Source organism: Balaenoptera musculus, chromosome 7 (genome assembly GCF_009873245.2).
Source record: "Balaenoptera musculus isolate JJ_BM4_2016_0621 chromosome 7, mBalMus1.pri.v3, whole genome shotgun sequence".
NCBI lineage: Eukaryota > Metazoa > Chordata > Mammalia > Artiodactyla > Balaenopteridae > Balaenoptera > Balaenoptera musculus.
The window spans coordinates 110,437,034-110,461,185 of NC_045791.1; the positions used below are offsets into that span (position 1 = coordinate 110,437,034).

Below are 24,152 nucleotides of genomic sequence, written 5' to 3' on the forward strand. Positions count from 1 at the left end.
ACTAACTCTGGGGCCGGTGGGCCCCTGCTTCCCTGACCTTCCAGGGACTCGGGAGCCACCCGGCTCCCTTAGATCAGATCTCTCCAGTGCCCACGTCAGCCCATGGCTTTCTGTCGCGAGCACCCAGCGCCCTGAGATGCGCGTTCATCTTCGTTCGCTGTAAACCAGCCCTTCCAGAGCAGGAGGGGAGCCCGCCGCGCTTCCTGACCCTCCTTGGGACGGTCCGAGGCACCATGCTTCACTCCCACGCAGAATGTCCACTGGTACACTGGGCGCCACCATCTGGTTCACCTGACAAATATTAACGTGCAGAGCCGCTGGGTACCAGGGAGGACATCCACGTGAGTCATAAAGAGTGGGCGAGGAGAGGACAGCAAAGTGGTTCCGCCAGCCCTAAACAAGGCACTAGATGCAGAGGGGGGGGGGGGGGGGTGCTGGGACCTTAGGGAGGAGGACGGGCGACATTTGAGCCTGAGCTTTGCCAGAAAGGGTGGTCCAGGTGGGGAGCGCAGAGCGGATGCCAGGAGCAGTGAAGGGGGGGGAACACGGGGGGGCGACCGGCCTTCAGAGTGAGGCTGCAGCTCCCCCGTGCGTCTGTGTCTAAGCCTCCCCGAGCTACCTGCGGCCCCTGGCGCTTCCTCTCCCCGCAGGTGGGCTTCCTCGGGGGGGTCTTGAGAGGGCAGGGGTGGGGAGCAGCCCCTTCCCCGCGGCTGGCCCTCGGGTGCACGTGCCGTGCCGTGTGGACCCTGAGGGGGCCACACCCGGGCTGTTGGGAAGCGGCGTGAACTCAAGGGCTTTCAGAGGCTCCTGCGTCTCCCTCCCCGGCCCCCTGAGCGCCCCGGGAGCCTCACTCCTTCACCCCCAGCCGGGCGCCCCTTCCCAGGGTGTCGAGGGCGGGTCCTCCCCTGGGGGCTCCTCCGAAGGGCTTTCCCTCTTGCCAGCCTTTCATCTTCCCCGTTCCCCCCCCCCCCCCCGCTCCCGTTACTCCCGGCTTCTCGAGCTACAAACCCCGGGGGTCCTCCCCATCTGACCGGCTTCCAGGCACCCAGCCTGCCTGTCCAGGCCTGGGGGACGGTGGGACCCTCCAGGCAGCGGGTGCGGGAGGAGGCACCTCAGCGCGCAGGCAGGTGCAGCCCGAGGCTGCTTCCAGCTTGGGCCGCTGGCCTCACCTCCACTTCCGTGTGCCGTGGGTTCCCTGCGTTCGGGATTTTATTTGTAACTAATCACAGAGTTGTACTTTTACTGCTATGAAATGTCACTTTGTTAGCTTGGCCCCCTGCCGAGATGTGTCCAGCCTGGAGTCTGTCACCGAAATTAGGTAAATGGGCTCGTTAGCCTCCCACCCCGTCACGTGTCGGGGGACGGACGTGGAATCCAGGGGCGCGGGGTCGTCACGGGGATCCTGGAGAGGTGCGTGGAGCCCCCGCCATCGCGTCCCCCGGGACAGCAGAGAGGCCTCGTCGTGGCTCCCTCCGACCGCAGCCCTCCCCGACCCCAAGCCTCCGACCCTGCCCGGACCCGGCGTGCTTGTCACTGGCCACCAGTCCCCGCCGTGCTGAGAACCAGCGGTGCTGGGAGGGGACGGCTCTTGCGCACTCTGGCCCGGCGTCCAGGGGCACAGGCTCTGGCAGGAGGTGAGTGCCCTGCAGAGGCCCCGGGGCCCCCGCCAGCGCCCCCCCCCACCCCGCCTCAGGCTCTTGGCGGGGCGGGGACAGAGCACCGTCCTCCTGCCTGTGAGGGGCCCCTGTGCCCGGCCTGCCTTCCCGGCCCCCAGGGCAGCCTGCCCTTCGCTTCTGATTAAGGCAGCCCCTCGGCTCTGTTACCTGTCACCAGCACCAGTGTCCACCTGCTCCTCCCCAAGTCCACAGGCTTCCTCTGAGAGCCCGTCCGCCCCTCCGCCCCGGCCGGGCCTTCAGCTTCCCGTTTGGCTCTCCGTTCTGCCCACCGTGGGCCGGTCAGAGCCCCGTCTGTGGTGTGTGAACTCCTTCATCTACCCTAGTGTCCACCTGCCCAGCCGCTCAGCCATCCACCCACCCACCCATTTACCCATCCATCCATCCACCTACCTACCCATCCCCCCACTTCGTCCCCCCATGCACTAACTCTTGAGCCCCCAGAGTCGCACACTAGAATGGCTCTTCCCACCCCTGCCGTCACCACCTCTCTGACCACCCCCCACCTTCCTCACCTACCCCCGCCCCGAGATCTGCAGCAGAGGACAGGTCAGGCCTTCTGCCCCACTTCCTGCTTCCGGCCTGGTCCCGAGCCTCGCGGCCTGGGAGTTGGCTGAGTGCAGGCCCCGAAGGAGGCAAGGCTAGTTCAGTCTAGTCTACAAGGCTTCCAATGCTCGGACCTTGGGCCTGTTTCTGAGCCCCGAATCCCCAGTTCCCACCTGTAAGTCTGTGATCACCATAGGACCCCACCCCAGGGTAGTTGTAAAGAGCTTTGAGCAGCGCCCGAATATTCTAGGGACTGGAGTACCAGCTCCTCTGCATTTCACTCTGGGAAGACAGAGGCCGAGGGGGAGGAGTCCGAGGGGTCAGGGGCCCCCACCTGAGCGCACACCCCTACCAGGCCTGAGCGCCTCAAGTGGCAGCTCGCCGTCCACCCATGTCCCCGAGTCCAAGAATTCCCAGCGCAGCCCTTCCTCCCAGGGATTGGAAGGGCCTGCCGGTGGGGCTGGGCGGGTGGGTACCCTGCAGGCAGAGGAAGCAGCAGGGCCTGGGGGACGGTTGGGTGCCTGCAGGCAGAGCCCAAGCAGGGAATGCAAGGACCCCGACCCCACCCCTAAGAGGGGCAAGAAGGTGGACAGTGGACGTTCAGCCTGAAGAGGGCAGAGGGAGGAGGCCTGGCGGGGGGAGGACCCAGGGGAGAAGCTTCCTCACCTGCCTGGCATGCACGGGAGCCAGGCTTGGGGGAAATGAGTGAATCTTGCTTTGGGCAGGGCACTGCTCGACCATTTGTAATTTCTGACTGTACCTTCATCAAGGCGGGAGGGTGGAAACATTTCACGTGACCGTTTGTTTGCTGGGTGGTTTCTAACTGCTGAACATCCACACACAGAGGATGTGAGCTGGGTGCTGGGTGCTGCGGCCCAGCCCACACGAGCCGGAGGAAGAGGGGCGGGCGGCGGTCTCCAGGACCCTGTGCCGCTGGCCCTCCCTGGGGCGGGCGGATTCCTCCTCCTCACTCCCGGGCAGAGGCCTCGTGGCCTCGCGGGTGATGAACCAGGGTCCGGTCCCAGCAAGCTGTTCTCGCGGCCGCAGTTTCCATGTCTGTGAAGTGCAGGCCTTGGGAACCATGTCGGGAATGGTGTGAGAGTCAGACCCTGTGCCCGGGACAAGGGGCAGTGCGGACCCCATTCTGTCTCTGTCGCCCAGGGAGACATCGTCATCAGACCCGCTGTTAGCAGGCAGGGCCTTTGCTGGGCCCCGAAACAACTGATGAAGAAATGATCCAGTTGGAGCCTAGACGCCCCCTCTGGGGATCACGGGGACCCCAGGGCATCCTGGTGGCCTCAGAGTCAGACGGGGCTCCCCGGCGGGCCCTGGGCTGGGAGCCCCGAGGGATGTGGGCTGTGGACAGAAGAGTCCCTGACCCGCAGCGGGGGCAGGCGGGCCCGGCGAGGCCGGAGGGTGACCGTCGTCTGGGGGCTGTCGTTGCAGCGAGCCACCTCTTCATGACCACCGCCTGCCAGGACGCCACCTTCAGCACCCTCCTCCACGAGCTCTGCCTCGCCCAGTTCCAGGTGGACATGGAGGCCGTCGGGAGGCCGCTGTGGTGCGACTGGGGCAAGACCATCGGGTGAGTCCGCGTCTCCGGCGTGTGGGGCGTGTCGGGGGGCGGGGCCGCGGGCCCCGTGAGAGGGTTTCCCTCAAGGCCACGGTTGCGGTGCTTCACCGAAGTCCAGGGTGTGGATGCGCCATGGGCCGGGTCCAGGGTGAGGGCGAAGAAGGGCGCCCCTGCCACGTGAGCGTGGACGGTGGCGTGGAGGAGGCCTGAGCGCGGCGACCTGGGGTCACGGTGGGTGGCGGGCGCCAGCCTGGCAGGCGGCGGGGGGTTCCGTTTGGACCTTGTCCGGTCTGGGAGGCCTGTAGCCGGGAGCAAGTTCTAGCGGCCGGGCCGAGTCCCTGTGACAGGAGCCCCCGAGGGCAGGGCTGTACCCGCAGCTTCCCTCCATCCCCATGGTCTGGCCGGGGCTGTCCTTCCTGCCTGCTCGGGGCTCGGCGCTTCCTGGAACCGTGGGCGGCCCAGCTCGAGCTGAGCCCCTTCGCCTTCCTGACTCAGTCCTTCTGCCAAGACGTCCTTCTTCCTGCCCCACAGGGCTCATCCCTGGCCTCTCGGCCCCTCAGCGGGGTCGGCGTCTCTCCCCGCCCAGGCCCGGTCCCTTCCGTCTAATGGAGCAAAGATCAGAACTTGGCATGTCTGCAGTCGCTATCCCAGGTTGTGTTTCTGCTTCAGCGTTCAGGGCCCGGGGGCATCTGAGGGCTCCAGTGGGCGAGTAAAGGCAAAGAGAAATACCCGCCAGATGCCGAGATCACAGGTGGGCGGCCGACCCTGCCAGGCAAGCAGGGCCCGCAGCGTGTCTGCGGGTTTCCAGCCCGGGCTCCGACGTCCTCCGTACAAAGACCTGCACCTCGGTTTACAGCACAGCGCAGGACACGCAGGAGCTGGGGGCGGGGATGCTTGCTTCCTGCCCCGGCAATTAACACGGAGCCGGCGCGGCCCTCCAGGGTCTGAGCAGAGGCTGAGTGGGAGCCGGGCCAGGTGGGGTCTCCTCACCCTCCTCCTTCTCCGCTGCCTCTTCCCAGACTTCAGGGTCTCCTCTTCTGAGCTGAGAAATCAATCATGAGTTAGAAATCAAAGGGGGGCGGGGGGGGGGGGCAGGATGTTAAAAATCAGCAGAGCCTGTTCTTTAGGCTAATTGGCTTTCTGCCTCTGCTGAGTGATTTGTGTTTAAATTAAAGAGTGCACATTATTATGATGCAGAGAAGACACACGAGGGTCCCTGGGGAACAACACTCCGCTCCCCCGCCCCCCGACCCCGACACCAGCTCTGTGCAAGTGATTTGTGTAGACAGATTCCAAACAGGTGGCCTCGCAGAAGAGGTAACGCAATTGGCAAGTGACGTTCTGAACGAAGCAGTGGTGACATGTTGCTAGAAACGAAGCCACCACAGACGGTTTCCAACTCTGCTTAGAGTGCAAACAGGAGTAATTATCACCCGGGCCCCAGAGTTTGCCATCATCGGAGCTGAGCCAAGTGTGGTGATACAGCTGAAAATAGAAGCCGGGGGTGGAGGTGAGGTTGCTAGGAAATTTCTTTATTTAAAAAGAAAATCAAGATAATTGTGGGAGGAAGAAGCAGAAGTCCTCATCATAAGAGCACCTCAGCAAATCAGCTGGGGCCAGCCAGCCCCGGGGTCTGTGGTCAGCAGAATAACAGCCCCTAGAGATGACCACATCCTCATCCTGGGAACCTAATCCTAATCCTGGAACCTGGGAATATGTTACATTACATGGTGAAGGGGAGGTAAATTGCACATGGAACTGAGGTTGCTGACCAGGTGACCCTGAGATGGGGGGATTATGTGGGTCATCTGGGTGGGTCCAACACCATCACAAGGGTCCTTAAATTGTCCCAGCTTTGGCAGTTACGGCACCTTCAAATTGGCTTTTGTGTTCTTTTGACATCCCCCCCTCACCCTGCATCCTTTTGGGGACAGTTCCTTACTTTCTGGCACCATGAGATTCTCCAGGCTTATTTTGTGCATTTTCTGCCCCAGCCCTGGAATCAGCCATTTTTCCAAGGAGCCCCGGTTCCTTTGATTAAAGAATGATGCTCAGAAACCAAGATAAACATACACATGTATTCCTACCAGGGATTTAGATGTGACCAATGAGACCACCCAAACACAAGAAGAAAAATAACACGGGAGAACCCCCCTTTAACCTTGGTGTAGGGAAAGGCTATATATAACGATATTTATTTCAAGGAACTGGCTTGCAATCATGGGTGTGACAAATTCAAATCTGTAGAGCAGGCGGAGGCTGGAGACTCTTGGGCGGAGCCAAGGCTGCAGCCTTGAGGCAGAATTTCTTAACTTGCTCTTAAGGCCTTTCAACTGGAGGCTGAAGCCCACCCACATGATCGGGGAGGATCTCTCTACTTAAAGCCAACTAGTTGTAGAGGTGAACCACATCTCAGAACTGCCCCAGCAACACCTAGGTTGGTGTTTGGTTGAGTAACCGGGAACTAAAGCCTGGGCAGGTTGATGCAGAGAGCTGCCCATCACGCTGGGGCTCTGAGTCAGAGCTGTCCTCAAAGGTAGCTTCTGAGAAGTGTCATTTCCCCACACTGCATTTCTCCATCCTTTTTACCCCATTCCCACCCACTCCCTGTGGGTACCAGTCTCATTAGCTTCCGGTTTTTCCTTCTTGTATTCCTTTGTACAAATGGGCAGGTGGACGTATATTTTTTCTTATATCCTCTTCTTTCTTTTTTTTTTAATTTATTTTATTTTTTAATTTTTATTTATTTATGGCTGTGTTGGGTCTTCGCTTCTGTGCGAGGGCTCTCTCCAGTTGTGGCAAGCGGGGGCCACTCTTCATCGCGGTCCGCGGGCCTCTCACTATCACGGCCTCTCCCGTTGTGGAGCACAGGCTCCAGATGTGCAGGCTCAGTAATTGTGGCTCATGGGCCCAGTTGCTCCACGGCATGTGGGATCTTCCCAGACCAGGGCTTGAACCCGTGTTCCCTGCACCGGCAGGCAGACTCTCAACCACTGCGCCACCAGGGAAGCCCATATCCTCTTCTTTCTTACATGAAGTATTGGGTTGGCCAAAAAGTGCCTTCGGTTTTTAAGTAAAAATAAAAGACACATTTTTCATTTTCACCAAGAACTTTATTGAACAACGTATTCACCCTTTTGTTCCACTACCTTCTGCCATTTTTCAGGCAACTTCATAATTCTATCTTCCCAAAACTTTTTATCTTTTTGAGCAAAGAACTGTTCCAGGTGTCTTTTACAGTCTTCCAGGGAATTGACATTTTTTCCATTAAGAGAATTTTGTAAAGACCTAAATAAATGGAAATCTGAAGGTGCAATGTCTGGTAAATATGCCGGATGAATTAGAACTTCCCAGCCAAACTGTAACAGTTTTTGCCTGGTCATCAAATAAACATGAGATCTTGCCTTATCCTGATGGAAGATTATGCATTTTCTGTTGACTAACTCTGGATGCTTTTCGTTGAGTGCTGCTTCTAGTTGGTCTAATTGGGAGCAGTACTTGTTGGAATTAATCGTTTGGTTTTCCAGAAGAAGCTCATAATAGAGGACTCCCTTCCAATCCCACCATATACACAGCATCACCTTCCTTGGATGAAGACCGGCCTTTGGTGTGGTGGGTGGTGGTTCATTTCGCTTGCCCCACGATCTCTTCCGTTCCATATTATTATACAGTATCCACTTTTCATCGCCCGTCTCAATTTGTTTTAAAAACAACGTTTTCATTACATTTAAGCAGAGACTCGCATGCGGAAATATGGTCAAGAAGGTTTTTTTCACTTAAATTATGTGGAACCCAAACATCAAAGCGATGAACATAACCAAGCTGGTGCAAATGATTTTCAACGCATGATTTGGATATTTCGAGTATGTCAGCTAACTCCTGCGTGGCATAACGTTGATTGTTCTCAATTAATGTTTCAATTTGATCGCTATCAGCTTCAGTTGGTCTACCCGACCGTGAAGCATCGACCGGCGAGAAATCACCAGCATGAAACTTCGCAAACCACTTTTGGCACGTTCGATCAGTCACAGCACCTTCTCCATAAACTGCACAAATCTTTTTGTGCGTTTCAGTTGCATTTTTACCTTTCTTGAAATAATAAAGCATAATAAGCCGAAAATGTTGCTTTTTTCTTCCATCTTCAATATTAAAATGGCTACACAAAAATTCACCAATTTTGACATCTTTTTTTAAATGCACACTGATATGACAGCTGTCACATACAATCTAACAAAATTGTTTCCAATGATGTTAAAGACAGCTAAGTGCTACTAGAGCCATCTTACAGAAAAAAACCAAAAGAACCTTTTGGCCAACCTAATATACTATACAGTACTACAGATATTCCTATACTATACTATTCCATAGATTGTCTTATACTGTACTGCACTGTACTATACTGTAGGTAGTCTTTTACTATAGATATTCTTCTACTACACTATGCTATCAATACTCTTATGCTGTACTATACCATAATATAGATATTCTTATACTATACTATAGATATCTTTATACCATACTGTACGATAATATACTATAGATATTCTCATACTATACTATAAATATAGTATACTATACTATAGATACTCATACAATACTATAGATATTCTTATACTACACTATAGATATTCTTTTTGCACTTGGGGTTTTCTTTTTTCACTGAGCAGTATATCCTGGAAATCAGTCCTTATCAGTGCACAGAGAATGTTCCCATTCATTTTTACAGCTGGATAATACTCCACCATGCATAGTGTTTCCTTCGCTTTCCTATGAAGAGGTATTTAGGTTTTCTCAGTAGTTTCCAATTTCAGATAGTGTTGAAGTGAATGACCTTGTGCAGATGCATTTTCATATTGTTGGAGCTGTATCTTCAGAGTCAACGGTAAGAGCACACGTGGTTTTATTAAGTACTGCCCATTGCTCTCCTGAGGGTGCACCAGTTTGCACCCCGCCAGCAGTGGAGGGCCCATTTCCCCAAGCCTCGCCAGCAGACTGTCATCAGATGTTGAATATTCCCCGTTGGATGAATGAGAACTGGTGTCTCAGTGGAGTGTTAATTTGCAGTGTCCAGTTACAAGTGAATCTGAACATCTTTCCTACGTTCAAGGGCCATCCTCAAATCTTTTTTGTGAGTTGTTTGTTCATGTCTTTTCCCATCTTCTATCAAGACCATTTCTGGTCCTTTTAAAGAGTTCTTTATAAGTCAGAACAGAGAGTAGCCCTTTGTGTGTGATACATGTTAGATATTTTCTCCTAGTTTGTTAGTTGTCTTTTGACTTGTTTTCAGCATTTTTGGTGCCGCGTAATATTTTTTTAAAGTAGTCACATGAGAGTTGATCTTTTATCACCTCTGGATCTGAGTCATAGTTGGAAAGCCTTTCCCTATACCGAGATTCAAGAGGAATCCACCCATGTTTTCTTCTCGAGCTCATATATGGTTTCAGTGGCAACGTCTAAACCCCTGGTCTACCTGGAGTTAATTGTGGTTTGTGGTGTGAATTATGAAGCAAATTTTGTCTTCTTCCAGATGAGCTGCCCAGTTGTCCTGTTTATTAATGAACCCATCTTTGCCCCCAGTGATTTGAGATGCCACTTTGTCCTTTACTAAGTTTCCCTGTGCATTTTGCTCATACTTTTAGAAATGGTCCCTTTTCAAGCCTTCCCCATATACATCTACAACATTAATTTCATTAATATTGCATCTACAACATTAATTTCTCCTCCAGAACCATCAGTGGGTGCTCACTGCCTACTGAATGCTTACTTAGTTGTCACTTCCCGCAGTCCAAGAAAAGAGTTTCTTATGATAGCTCACATTTACTGAGCACTTACTATGAGCCGGGCATCGTGCTGAGCCCTGAACGTTCACTATCTCATTTAAGTAGGCAGCGACTCAGGAAGAGGCAGAACTGTTGTAGTTCCCACTGTGGCTGCCCGGGGTCGCAGCTGGTAAGGAAGGTCTCTTTGAGTTAAAGTCCCAGCTCTCGACACTCCCCAAGGGCACGAGGTGGCCGCTTCCTGAATCTCAGGGGCAGTGTGGGGATGCTCTTTGTGTAAGTGTGGCCCCCGGGAGGTGGATGCTGGCCTTCAGTGGCCACCTCTGCCCCCGCCAGCATCCAGTGGGCCTGGTGAAGTTCCCTTGCATTGGATAATGATGCCGAAAGCTTGGCCTCTGTGCACAGGTGCCAAATAGAATCTCGGAGACAAGAGTTTTGGGTGAAGTAGAAGAGAATAGCTTTATTGCTTTGCCAGGCAGAGGGGGACACAGCAGGCTCCTGCCCTTAAACACTGTGTGTCCCAACCCGGGAGGATTTGGTGAGGAGTTTTATAGCAATAGTTCAAGGGTGGGGTTGCTGGTAAGATTAGGGTGTGCACAGGGCCTGCGTGCCTTTATTCTGGTCTCATGGTAATCTCTTTTTTTTTTTTTTTTTTTTTAAAACATGGTTAAGATTTTTTTTTTTAATTTTTTATTTATTATTATTTATTTGTTGTTTATTCTTGGCTGTGTTGGGTCTTCGTTTCTGTGCGAGGGCTTTCTCTAGTTGCGGCGAGCGGGGGCCACTCTTCATCGCGGTGCGCAGGCCTCTCACTGTCGCGGCCTCTCTTGTTGCAGAGCACAGGCTCCAGACACGCAGGCTCAGTAGTTGTGGCTCACGGGCCTAGTCGCTCCGCGGCATGTGGGATCCTCCCAGACCAGGGCTCGAACCCGTGTCCCCTGCATTGGCAGGCAGATTCTCAACCACTGCGCCACCAGGGAAGCCCTCATGGTAATCTCTTGATGAGCTTCTCTGGTTCCTTTAATCTGGCCTCAGTTGGTCTTCTCTGGAATGAAGAATGCCAACATCTTCCATTTGTTGGGTTTTAGTTCTGTGGAAGAGCTCAAAGATATTGTTATGTGTATCCCTTGAGGAGGAACCAGGCCCCTGCCCCAAGGCTGCCCTATTGTTTCTTGGCTGCTCCTGCCTTGTCTCTGCATCCCCTCCCTTCCCTGATTAGCAACTGTTCGAATCTGCCCTCTGGAACTCAGAGAAGGTCATGGGGGCTGGAGTCTATTCCCTACAAACAAGAAACAGGGGACACAGAAAGGCTTCCGTGCCCCGGAGCCCCACAGGGTCCTGCTCAGTTTCAATACCAAGCCTGGTGCTCGAGCCAAGGGCAGACTTTCCAGGGTCTCCTGGAACAGTGGAGGTCTGGGGGGTTTTGGGGGTGGACAAACTTGTCCAAAGGATTGGGTGGAAGGAGAAAAGAAGAGGGACCCAGAGAGAAGGCTAGGCATAGTGAGGGTGTAAGCAGGAGGGCCATCACCATGACCAGAGCACAGTGTCCAGCGGGAGAGCAGGGACCCAAGGTGGGGGACCAGCAGGCAGAGAGCCAGACAGCGGGCTGGCTCAGGGAGTCCTCCTGGAGCTGGAGGACTACAAGCCAGGTGGGCGTCTGGCAAAGGGCACGGGTGTTGGGAAGGACCCCTGTCCAAGCCAAGTGCAGCTAAGGCCTGTGGGTGAGGCAAAGGCCACAGCCCCGCAAGCAGCACCGGGCAGTTGTTGGGGTCTGGGGTTCAGGGCCAGGCTGCAGCTGAGGGTGGGAAGCCCCTAAAGCAGGCGCACCTAGGGCCAGAGCCACCTGGTGCCTGCCGCCTGAGGTCAGGGCGGCTCTGATCTGGCAGAGGGAACCTTCTGGGCTCTCCCGAAATCAGAAAAGACTCCAGTTCAAAACAGCTGCAGGTCAGAGGAGATCACCTTCGCACTAAGTAACACAGACACACGCGAGCCAGACAGTCTTCCATAGGACGCACACCCCAGAACACTTGGGGATAAAGTCCCCCATGGGCACGTTGGGGCCTGCCCCTGCTGGCCAGCTCTCAGCAGCGCTGTGCACCGCTGCTCACGGATAGGAATTTCTCGAGGGAAAACAAAGGGCTGATGACTTGTTCTAACAGGAGGACAGTGGACATTCTTGAGTGACCTGCCCTGGCATGTGGGCCTGCTCCGTGTTTGCATTTCAAGGTTTGTAACAGTTAGAGCTCACCCTGGGACCATAGCTACGCAGCGAGATTCTGTGTTTGAGCCAATGCAGGCATCTCTCTCCAGCAGCCCTGGACCGGGACCCCTGCCTCCTCCGTCGTGAGAATGGCCCGGGGGTTACTCCTGAGTCCTCCCGTGTTTGAGGATGCTTTGGGGGGCCTCAGATTCCGCAGGTGTCTGAGCCGTCCCCGCTCCGGGTCCCCGCAGGGCCAGTGAGCCCAGCAGGGCAGGCTCCCCCTGTGCGCCAGACCAAGTCCACCGTGGCCCAGAGGTCAGCTCGTTAAAGTGCAGCCCTGGTTCACTAATGGAAATGTAACATGATTTAACATATTAACTGGGAACCTAATCTAATTGGGGAAGCTATAGAGGATGTGGGGAAATGTGTCATCAGAAACTCTCATTCCCAGAGACCTTCCTGTTGGTGTTGTTTGGGGAGGGAGAGGAATCTGGAACGTGCAGAACTCAGCCAGAAAAGGGCTGGTTTTAAAGTGACTGCATGTCGATCTTCTCCCCCAGACAAGAAATGCCGGGTGGACTTAGGAGACCAGGGGACAGCCCTGCTCCCCCACTTCCAGCACAGCTTCAGGCTCTAAGGTGTCACCTGGGCCGGGGAAGGTATCAAAGGTGGTCAGAGGTGGCCCAGGGGCACGGGGCACCGCCTTCCGAGCTGGTCATCAGAGAACCCAACTTCACCTTCATCCCAGGCTCTCTGCCCCAAAGCCTCCAGGTTTGTAAACCCTGACCGTGTCCGCCTCGGCGCACGGCGGCTTCGGGGTCCAAGGGACCCGGGTCCCCGTGGCCTGCTCCCGGGAACCCCTCCCTGCCACGCTGGCCCCGTGCTGGGCCGTGAGAGCCCTCCCGCCTGGCCTGAGCCGCGGCCCAGCTATGAGGCTGGGTCTCTGGCCTGCGAGCGGAGGAGCTGCCCAGTGAGTTAAGTGAAGGACCCAGAAGCAGGGTGCAGAGGGCTTGCGGAGCTGCTCCTGCAGCCGTGGGCTCCAAGCCTAGCCCTCCGGTTCCAGGTGCCTGTTGGTTTAGGCCTGGTGCGCTGACCCACCGCGGGGTCTTTCCTGGGCCTGCCGTGATCCCGGCCTGCTGTTGGAACAAAGGACCTTCTTTGTGTGTCCCGTGAAAAGAGTCAAGTCAGGAAATTCTTCCCAGCTCAGCAGCAGCATTGGAACAGCTGCTTTGGTTTTGATCCCAACGGGAACTGAGAGCAGGCATCTTGCTTAACCACGGAGGTCTCTCTGGGGCAGCGGCCGTCACCCTCCTGGGGTTCCTACTGTGCTCGGCCCATCCCGCCCGGGGCTCAGGGGGGCCCACGCCCAGGGTGCTGGGCAAGCCTCTCACCGGAGCCCTGCAGGACGCCTGGCCTGGAGGCCGGCCCACCTGCGCACCCCCTCACAGCCGGGGAGCTTTCGGAGCTGGGCCCGGGGTCCTCGTGGGTTGTCTGTCAAGGATCTGCCCTGATACTCGCCCGTGCTCGGGCCACATGCTCGTCGGGACGACCTGGCACAGACGCCCCTCCCACACCCTCTACCCACCTGCATGGACACCCTCCAGGTGTCCCACAGCACAGCTGCCCCCTCAAGCCCAGGAGTGAGGACAGCTGGCGGCCGATCTTGGACCTCTGGGGGCCTTTGGGGAGGGACCGTGCCAGGAGCACCCCCCAAATCGCTCTGGGAAGCCAAGCCAGCTCTGCTCAGGCCTCCGTCCGTCCCCTGGCCCGGCCTCAGCTGGGGCTCCTGCCCTCGGGGAAGAGGTGGAGGCACGGCTTTCCAGAAGGCGGGCCGAGGACGGGGCCGCGGGCCTCCCCAGCCCTTCCCGGACTCTTTGCTTCTTCATTTCACCTCCCGCTGGCTCTTCGGGTGCGTGGAAGTGGGAAGGTGACGCCGCTACTTGCTGCTGCCTGTGGGCCGTGGGGCAGGAGACCCCGGGCTCCCCGCAGCCACCCCGCGTGCGTCAGGCCCCAGCTGTGACAAGGAGGCAGCACGTGCTCAGGATTGCTGGGCGGGCAGAAGAAAGGGGCGCCCTTTGCCCCACGCTCTCCAAGGCGGCTTCCTGAAGCCCGCACCCAGATGGCATCACGACAGAGCCTTCGGGAATGCCAGCTCTCGGGGGAGGAGTGCGCCGTGCGCCCCGAGACCCTGCAGCGCCAGCACGGGCCTGTTGCTGGCGGGCCGGGGGCTCTCAGGAGGCCTGCCAGGCCCCTCCGCCCGGGCCGGGGAGCTCAGCCGCAGCTGGCCTGGGGGACAGATCCAGGGCTGGGGCGACGGGACCGATGTCGGGGGCGAGGCACGCTGGAGAAGGCAAGCAGGCGCCGTCTGGGGCTTCGTGCACCCGAGCTGGGCTCCTGGAGGTGAGGGTGAGGGGCGGGAGGGTCTCAGAAAGCTCCCAGACGGTGCGCCTGCAGGCCCACAACCGAGGAGCCCGAAGCTGGGGAGGAGGGCCCTGGCCCTCACCGTTCACGCCCAGGGCCGCCGCGTCGACCTCAGCTTCCCTTCCTCTCCACTGCTCCCCTGGGAGAGGACGAACGCACGTCCCCAGGTGCAGGGCTAACCGACTGCTGGGCCCTGGCACCCGGCCTGCCATGACGTCTTTTTCCGTCAAACCATTAACCGCCCTGTTTCACAATCTCCACAGCTGGGGTATCAAATCAGGCCAGTGTCAGAACATATAAGGTCAGAAGCAGATGACACTCAGCAGATCCCGGCCTGAGCGGAAGGACAGGCAGACGGAACTCATCCGGTGACGGGACCTCCCCACTCTGCACCTTCATCCCCGCCTCCCACAGGATACACTGCTGCACGCCCTTCCCCACAGCCTGGGAAACCCAGAACCGTCCAGGCAGATGTGACTTCTCTGTCCGGGGAGCTGCGCACACGCGGAAGGGGGCAGGGCGGGCTCATGATGGGAGATGAGGCCGGGGTGTGTGCTGGTGGGCAGGGGAGGCTGGGTGGGGGGATCCTAGCAGGTGTCCCTTCGTAATGCTGTCTTTACCCCAGCGCTCACCCTGCGCACCAGAGCCCCCACCCCAAGCCCGGTGACAGGGTCTCCCAGGACCCATCCACTCATCAGTCATCCAGGTGGTGGTCCTCTCCCAAGCACACTCCGCGTCCTCTGTGGGAGGGGTCCAGGAGCCGAGGCACAGCACAGCAGCCCACGCCCCAGGCATCTTTGGAGGTCACCTTTCTCCCCAGGCGTCGTACAGGACTTAAGCCCTGGACACGTACGCGCAGGGTGCCCTGCAGGACACGCTCGGGACAGGCCTTAGGTCTGAGAGCCCTCTTCTGCAGCTCCATGTCTTAGAAATGGAGACCCCACTTTGTTAAAAACACGCTCCTTTGGGGTAGCAGAGAAGGTGAGTTGACCCTCACTGCCAGGGCAGGGGAGGCAGCCTAGGTCAATGGCAGGAAGGCCAAATTAACATGTCCTGATATTTCCAATCCTACTTGTGTTGAGCCATTTCCAGGGTTTTGATATTATAAATGATGCTGCTATAAGAACTTTTGTACGCGGAGCCTTACTTTCTTTTTTGACTAATTTCTTCAAGAATTCTTGCACGTGGGCTTGCTACAACACATGACATGAACATTCTGTGGTTCTTGATAGGTTTGGCCCGGTTGCCCTTTTAAAGAATTTCACTAATTTACATTACCAGCAACGTATGGGAAAATATGTATTTCCTCATAGGTTCCTGAGTATTGAGTTTGTAGAGACTATCTTTGCAGGTTTAAATGAAATTTCCTTTTTGGTTTCAATTTGCCCATCTTTGGCTCTTAGGAGGATTGAGCTATTCTCCCTCAGTTGTTTGCAATTTGCTTTTTCTCAAACGCAGATTATCTGACCTTAGCCTTTGCTATTTATACTTGAGTCATTGGGGGTATTTTTAATTTGCTTTTACAAACTCTTGACTATGGTAGAGATTAGCTCTCTGTCATTTTGTTCTAAATATCTTCTCTTCCTGTTTCATTTGTGTTTATCCTGGTGATGTTTATTTTCTATGTTTTAGTTAGTTATTCGGTTAACATGTGTGCCCCTACTCTCTCCTCAGAGCTCTGTGATTTTGGCAGGGTCCTATCTGTTCCACAAATTCAGTTGAGTCACGTGGCCACAACATTATGTTCTGTTTCTATTTAGTTGTTCTGTATTTTGAAATAATGTTTATCTTCTTAACACAGTTACATTAAGGCATGAATTAAAATTTATATCCTTCCTATCTCGATTATCCTAACATAATTTGTTAAATAGTTTTTCCTACCTCAATGGTTCGGTTCTTCTTAGTTTAACACATTTAATACCTTATTGTACACACTAGAGTCTATTTCAGTTAATTTTTACCTATGTTTTGGGGCCATATTCCACCACTTAAATTATCATGGCTTTATGATATTTTCTACAATTTAGAAGAGCTCCTCCGAAACTAGTGTGTTCATTTTTGTTATATTTCACATTGTGTTGTGCTCTCTTTGATATATTTTCCACCTATTTTTCTGAAAGAACTGGAGAACCATTTTGCCAAATTCCATAAAAAGTCCTATTGAGATCCTAATTGAGACAGCCAGTATCAATCAGTCAACTCAGGAAGCATCACCTGTTTGCAAGAGTCCTTCCCATGGGGAGCCCCGCAGGCCCCCAAACGTCCTGAGGATTGGCAGCTGGCCTAGTTGGATTGACCACTTGTTACCTTTGGGTGCTGTCTTTTAGCAATTAGTACAAAAAGCAAGCGTGGGGGAAAAAAAGTGTGGAGCTCTGATAGGACCCACCTGGGCATGAATCCTGCTGATTCTGTCACTGCTTAAACTCTCTGTGGGCCTCTGTTTTCTCCCCAGTGAAAACAGTATAATAGCATTTTCTTTTTCTTTATTTTTGTGGCTGCGCCGCGCGGCACACGGGATCTCAGTTCCCCTACCAGGGATGGAACCGGCGCCCCCTGCAATGGAAGCGTGGGGTCCTAACCACTGGACCTCCAGGGAAGTCCCATAATAGCATTTTCTTGATTGACAGTTCCTGATTTCCCTCTGTTCGAGTTTCCTTAATCGGGTTTTAGGATTAGACTCCTATTTGCCTAATGGAATATATGTGTTTAGCTGACGACTGGGGTCAAGGGTAGGAAATAATTGATGTGCCCCGAGAACTATTTGTTCCTCGGAAGGTTGGATGAATTCATCATCGAAGCCATCAGCTCTGGGTGGTTTGGGGAGTTCCTTTCTCCAGTTTCTTCCTCCACTATGGATTAATTTTGGCTGTTTCTTATTTCCTCTTTGTATTTCAGCTATATTTATTTGGGCCATATCCTCCAGATTTCTCACTAAAACACAATGATGCTTAGTATCCCCTTAAATGTTTACTATCCTCTATATCCAAGTTTTGTTTTATCTTCATGTTTCTCTCCCCCGTTTTTCCTTTGGGTAGATGCCACCTCACTCATCAAAGGGAAATCAGGAGACCCACTTTCTCATTAATTGTGCCCATTTTTATAGTCTTTAGAGAATAGGCTAGGTTTTACGTAACAATGTCTTTTTTAAATTTTTGGCATTAACTCAGCATTCATTCTCGCCTCTTTTAAAAAATATATACTTCTTTCCTAAGATATCATTTAGATGCTTAGTTCATCATTTTTTCTCACTTTTTTTAACATAATAAGAGCATTTAAACCTGTGATGTTTCTTCCTAAGGACCTCCTTCATCACTTTCTGTAGATTTTGATATGTCCGTTTTTCCATCCTTTTTTCTTAATAGACAGGCATTATCTTCTTAACATTCTTCTTCAGACAGCTTTTTCCTTTTTTTTCTTTTTATAAAAAATTTTTATTGGATTATAGCTGATTTACAATGTTGTGTTAGTTTCAGGTGTACAGCAAAGTGAATCAGTTATACATATACATATATCCACTCCTTTTTAGATTCTTTTCCCATATAGGTCATTACAGAGTACTGAGTAGAGTTCCCTGTGCTGTACAGTAGGTCCTTATTAATTATCCATTTTATATATAGTAGTATGTAAGTGTCAATCCCAATCTCCCAATTTATCCCTCCCCCCTCTTTCCCTCCTGGTAACCATAAGTTTGTTTTCTACATCTGTGACTGTATTTCTGTTTTGTAAATAAGTTCATTTGTGTCATTTTTTTAGATTCCACATATAAGCAATAGCATATGATATTTGTCTGTCTGACTTACTTCACTCAGTGTGACAATCTCTATGTCCATCCATGTTGCTGCAAATGGCATCATTTCATTGTTTTCTATGGCTGAGTAATGTTGCATTGCATATATATACCACATCTTCTTTATCCACTCTTCTGTCAATGGACATTTAGGTTGCTTCCATGTCTTGGCTATTGTATAAAGTGCTGCAATGAACACTGGGGTGCATGTATCTTTTCGAATTATAGTTTTTCCAGATATAAGCCCAGGAGTGGGATTACTGGACTACATGGTAATTCTATATTTAGTTTTTTAAGGAACCTCCATACTGTTCTTCATAATGGTTGTATCAATTTACATTCCTGCCAACAGTGTAGGAGGGTTCCCTTTTCTCCACACCCTCTCCAGCATTTATTGTTTGTAGATTTTTTGATGATGGCCATTCTGACCTGTGTGATGTGATACCTCATTGCAGTTTTGATTTGCATTTCTCTAATAATTAGTGATGTTGAGCATCTTTTCATGTGCTTTTTTGGCCATCTGTGTGTCTTCTTTGGAGAAATGTCTGTTTAGATCTTCTGCCCATTTTTTGATTGGGTTGTTTGGTTTTTTTTGATATTGAGCTGAATGAGCTGTTTGTATACTTTGGAGATTAAACCTTTGTTGGTCCCTTCGTTTGGAAATATTTTCTCCCATTTTGAGGGTTGTCTTTTTGTTTTGTTTACAGCTTTTTCTTTAGGCAAGTGTATTTTCTTTCTTTTTTTTTGAATTTTATTTTATTTATTTTTTATACAGCAGGTTCTTATTAGTCATCTATTTTACACATATTAGTGTATACATGTCAATCCCAATCTCCCAATTCATCCCACCACCACCCCACCACCACTTTCCCCCCTTGGTGTCCATACGTTTGTTCTCTGCATCTGTGTCTCTATTTCTAAGCAAGTGTATTTTAATTCTCATATGTTTTATTTCTATTTGGTTCTTAATCTCTTCTTGATGTAGTGAGAGAACATAGCTCAAATCATTTCTGCTCTTGTATTTTTATTGAGATTTTCTTTGAGATCTGGTATATGATGACCTTCTGTGAACATACCATGAATACTCAAAAATGAAGCATGTTCTGTTCATTCTGTTTAATTCCCACCAAAACAATCATTAATTCTGTGTCGTTGTGTTATCCAGCCCTTTGTGTGTTTCTGAATTTTTTATGTGCTTGATGATGGAGTATTCGATTCTTCCATTCTAATCATATTGTTATTGTTTCTATTTTATTTTTCTAACAGGTCTTATGTCTATATTTCACTTTGTTTTTATAACATTGAGATTCCATGTTATTATGCGCCCGTTATCAACCATGAAATATCATTATCTGTCTCCTCATCATACTTAATAGTTTTTGCTTTAATGATCTTTGGCTTCATATTAACATCAAAACCCTAGTATTCCAACTGCTTGAAGTTTACCAGTAGCTCTTCTCAGGCTTCCAGTCTAATTCTGTTTTTATTATCTCGCTTGCAGACAGCTTATTGCTGGCTTTTATTTTTTCCATCTGGAGAGCGACAAGGCTTGAAGCAAAGAAAATTACATCATATTTGTCCTTTTTGTTCTATTTTCAGGCACTCCATTTTTTGTTGCTGATTTCTTTCCTCTTCTCCCTATTGTTGAAACATGATGTATTTTCTTTTACCTTTTAAATGAGGTGGAAATATTGGCAAGCTATTTTTCACTCAACCAGCCATGAAATGTGAAACACAGATGTTCTTATTCCTGTATTGATTTTCTTACATTATCAAACAACATACTTTGGCTTCTACTTGACGAAAGAGCAGGAGTCTCTGGGGTTTTGGCTTCCTCCATATCTGTCTATCTATCCATCTATCTACTTACCTATCTACCCCTCTATCCATCTATCCCTCTATCTACTTAGCTGTATCCATCTACCTACGTACCTACCTATTCTGTCTATCTATCTGTCTATCTATCTATCTACCTATCTACCTATCTATCCCTCTATCTACTTATCTATCTACCCCCCTATCCATCTATCCCTCTATCCATCTATCCATCTATCCTTCTATCTACTTATCTGTATCCATCTACCTACCTACCTACCTATTCTATCTATCTATCTATCTATATCTATCTATCTATCTATCTATCTATCTATCTATCTATCATCTATCTACCTATCTATCTATCTACCTATCTATCCATCTATCTACTTATCTATCTACCCCTCTATCCATCTATCCCTCTATCCATCTATCCCTCTATCTACTTATCTGTATCCATTTACCTATCTATCCTATCTATCTATCTATCTACCTCTGTCTACCTACCTACCTGTCTATCTATCCATCCTTCAGTCCATCTATCTGTCTATCTACCTATCTCTTCCTCTCTGCCTCTCCTCATTGATTTCAGCTAATGTTCTAAAACCTACTTCTTTCTCTCTGCCCTCAATTTCAGTTTTTTTTGTACTCTTTGTTGTTCTGACTTTTATCAGCAATAACTGTTGATCTGGCAGGGCTCTTGGTTCCTTATCTGTGCAAATAGACTGTTAACTCAAACATGGCTTATTATTTTAACATCATCATTCCCTTTCATATGCCTCTTTTCAATTCTGGCAACTATTTGAAGTAGACCCTAGAAATAAGCCATGTAATTAGTACATTCTCAGACCTCAGAAATTTCCAAGGAGCTTTTCGCTGGCTTTGTACTCGAGTGACAGCTTGACAGGATAATAAACCTACGATGAACAGCCTTGTTTTCTGAAGTTCACGTAGCTGTTGTCCCATTGTCTCTGGGTTTTCATTATGTTATCAGAGAAGGCAGAAGAGATTTTGGTTTGTCTTTTAAATATGAACTCCTTTTTTCAGGTGTGATTGCTCATGGGTTGCTAGAACTATGGGACCAGGAAGAGATGGCAAAGGCATAGGGCAGGCATGCAGGACGTGTGCCTGGAGCCCCCGTGACTGTGTCAGGGCTGCCTGGGGGCAGCTCTCAAGACACATGTCCTCATACCCTGGCATCCAGGACCACTGGGGCCGTGAGTCGATGGGCAGCACCAGTGCCTGACACCCCCTCTCTAGTTGGTCCCAGAGCAGGTGGGGGAGTTTTGAGACCTCCTCCCAGAAGCCAGGGGGGTCTACAGGGTCCCTGTGACACTTATTTCCATGTGTCTTCATCCTCCTGGTGCTCTGGGGCTGCTCATGGTCCAAGCTTGTGTCCCAGGGCGATCTGGGGTCACGAAGAAGCCCCTGAGGACGACTGGGAGCTTTGCCCTTGCTGGGGGTGACAGTGGCTTGCCCTCATGCACGGGCACGTGTTCCCAGGGAGGTGGGACAGAGTGTCGCCAGGCCAGGGGCCAGGGGTGGCCTGCTCCTACCCTACTTGGTTATGGTTCTTCTCCTTTAAAAAGTCAGGTGAGAGCACCTTGGTGCCGTGAAGGGGTTCAGAACCAGATATTTAATTCGGCTCTGCAGCTGTTGGCTGAGGACTGAGCAGGGGCTGGGGACTCGGGGGGCAGGCTCCCTTTCCTGGAGCCACAGCCCTGTGGGTTTAGGCTTCGGGACCTGGACACACCTCCTCCCAGCCCCCTGGCTGCTGGGGAGCCCCTCACGCTCCCTCGGGGTGAACCCCAGCAGTAGGAAGGGATGGCCCCCAGCTCCAACCCCCCACTGGGTGTCAAGGCCGCCCTGCAGGGACCTGGTGAGAGGTCACCTTGCCAGCCGGCATGGCCTTCTGCCCAGGGCGAGGATAGGACAAGAAGCTGTCCGGGTACAGAGAAGCCACAGCCACTGTCCCCTGTCCTGGTGGCACAGTGACCTGGCCTGGGATAGTGCCACCCTGCCCGGAGGTCATCTTCATGGGACCCTGGGGGATTCAGGCTGCCGTGCCGTGCCAGCGTGACCACTGATGCTTCCGTGCTTTCCTGGAAGCAGCCCAGGGTAGGGCATTTCTTTGTGTTCCCCTCCCGCCAGCCTGGCGTCTGCACACCTGACCAGACAGGCGGGCCGTTTCACGTTTCCTGACAGCGTGTCCCATGCCAGGCCCACGCGGAGTTCCACGTGAATGTCCCACCTGCTGGCAGGTCTCAGTGGCTGCATCGAGTTAGGAGAGACCACGCTCCCTTCCTTCCCGCCTCCGTGCCCACTCGGGGCCGGGCTGGGAGACAAATGGTGCTGGCCCTCGGGGGGCTTTCCTTCAGAGGCAGAGGCTCCTCCGCAGCTGTGGGTCAGGGATGGCCAGCTACCCGTGTGCGGGGCGTGGTGGGCACCTCAGTGGGGGCTTCTTGGCCTCATGACTGCCTCCTACTGGGCGGGGGAGGGGGGACTCACTCCCCCTTGCTGTGAGCCCGGGACCACTGTATCCGTTTTAAAGGTGGAAGCACCGAGGCTCAGTACTCAAACTCCACCACTGGTCGATGTTCCGTGGTGTAGAATGTTCCACGGCCCTTCCCCGACACTCAGTGTTGCCCTGAGCTCCGAACAATGGGGGTGCGGCAGGAGGGGCACAGAGGGAAGGGGGCCACCTGGACAGAGGCAGCAAGCTAGTGGGATATGTGGGTAGGTCCTTCAAGGCTTTGGGAAGCTCTCGGGGGTCCCAGGAGAATCCAGTGCCTCAGGGAGACAAAGCGCCTCTTGGGCAGGGCGGGCAGAGAGCACTTCTCCGCACAGCCCTGGTGGCAGGGCCGAGGGGGGATGGAGGAGAAAGCCCTACCCTCCAGCCGCCAGCGTTGCTTCACAAGGATAATGTCCCCGGGGGTTAGTATCCAAATATAGCGCCCGGCTGTCCTGCCTAATGATGGCACCCGGACACGTGTGTTCACCCCTGTCCTGGTGAGGGCGGGAGCCCTGAGGCCCTGGCAGGCCCGGGTGCGGCCGGCCGGTGACTTCACCTTGCTAGACCCGGGTGTCTGCCTAGGGGTCTCAGGAGATCCCAGGGTTGCAGCGGGTCAGAGGGGGTCACGTGTGGCCGGGCCCACAGTGGGCATAGCCCCCAGGCTATGCAGAGCCCAGGCAGGATCACTCAGAGCCCAGGGCAGGATCACTGCGGGCTCAGTCTCGCCCCACCTGCCAGGCCTCGGAGGACACCCACTGAATTTCAAAACTGTGGCTTCGTCTCCATGAGCCTGGAGTCTGGTTCCTGCGGCGGCCTGTTCTCCGAGGAGGCATTGTGCCCCGCCGCCGGTGGAGAGCCTGGCTTGGCAGCTCCCAGGCTGTGCCTGGTGCCAGAGCGAGCTGCATGCGAAGCCAGGGATGGATTTAGAAACCTCTCGCTTCCTGCCAGCCTGAGCAGAGGCGCCCAGATTCCTTCCTGCCCGGAGCGGGGCCCACAGAACAGGCGCAATGGAGGAGGCCAAGGAGGCCAGGCCTCGGGAGGGGGCGGGGTGGCCAGGACGCCCCCTCCTCAAGAGGGCTTCAGTGGGGAGCAGGGGACAGCGGCCTGCGTGGAGGAGCCAAGCAGAGCCGAGTCAGACCCCTGGGCCACCACCTCGCTGCCACCTGGGGCCAGTCACTCGGTCACCTCCCCAGCTCCCTGGTCTGTAAGGAGGGGAGCAGTTGTGAGGAGTCGCCACGTAAATAGCCGTAGTATGTCCTGTCCTCTGGACAGCAGAGGGCCAGGCCTTTCACTGTCACGGGGGTGCGGCGTGTTGCCATCAGGGGTCACAGCCGGCTGCGGGGGGTATGTGGGCTGCGTACCCCAGCCTGAGTGGGTCCCCGTTCTGCATGCCCACAGCTCCTTCTTATTTACGGGGTGTCCATCGCCCAGGGGGGTGAGAACTGGGCCTGGCCTGTCCCAGGGCCCAGCGTGCACGTGCTCCCAGCAGGAGCCCAGAACCCCTTGTGGATGTCCGACCAGCCCCACAACTGCAGTGGGGCGTCTGGAGACACGGAAGGGTGAGCTCCACCCGCCCCGTCCGGGTACCTGCCTCGCTCGGTGTCTGCAGCCTTGGGTCCCTAGAACCCGATCTCCCAGCCCGGTGCCCGGCAGCCCCTTCGCGCCCTCTAGGCCTTCCTGCTCCTCCCCCGTGGGTGAGTCTCGCGGGCTGGGCCCGGCTGAGGAAGCCTGGGGGCCAGCAAGGAGCTGGTGCTCTGTCTGAAGACCCTGGAGAGGGAGCAGGTGCCGTGGCCTGACCAGGGCCAAGCTCAGGACACCAGGGCTGGGTCATGAGCTGCCCCGTGCGGT

The 24,152-nt window shown here is 53.2% G+C and overlaps 1 protein-coding gene across 2 annotated transcripts in view; it reads left to right on the top strand.

Moving 5' to 3' along the window:
* RAMP1 (receptor activity modifying protein 1) overlaps positions 1-24,152 on the top strand; it is a 51,557-nt gene that overhangs the window by 12,767 nt on the left and 14,638 nt on the right. The window contains exons 1-2 of one of the 2 annotated variants that reach the window (XM_036859063.1): positions 1,510-1,634; positions 3,666-3,804. In XM_036859063.1, the coding sequence (XP_036714958.1) occupies positions 3,680-3,804 (125 nt within the window). In that variant the 5' untranslated portion in view covers positions 1,510-1,634; positions 3,666-3,679. Of the gene's footprint in view, positions 1-1,509; positions 1,635-3,665; positions 3,805-24,152 lie in introns of those variants that run through there. The other variant, XM_036859062.1, reaches the window with a different exon arrangement.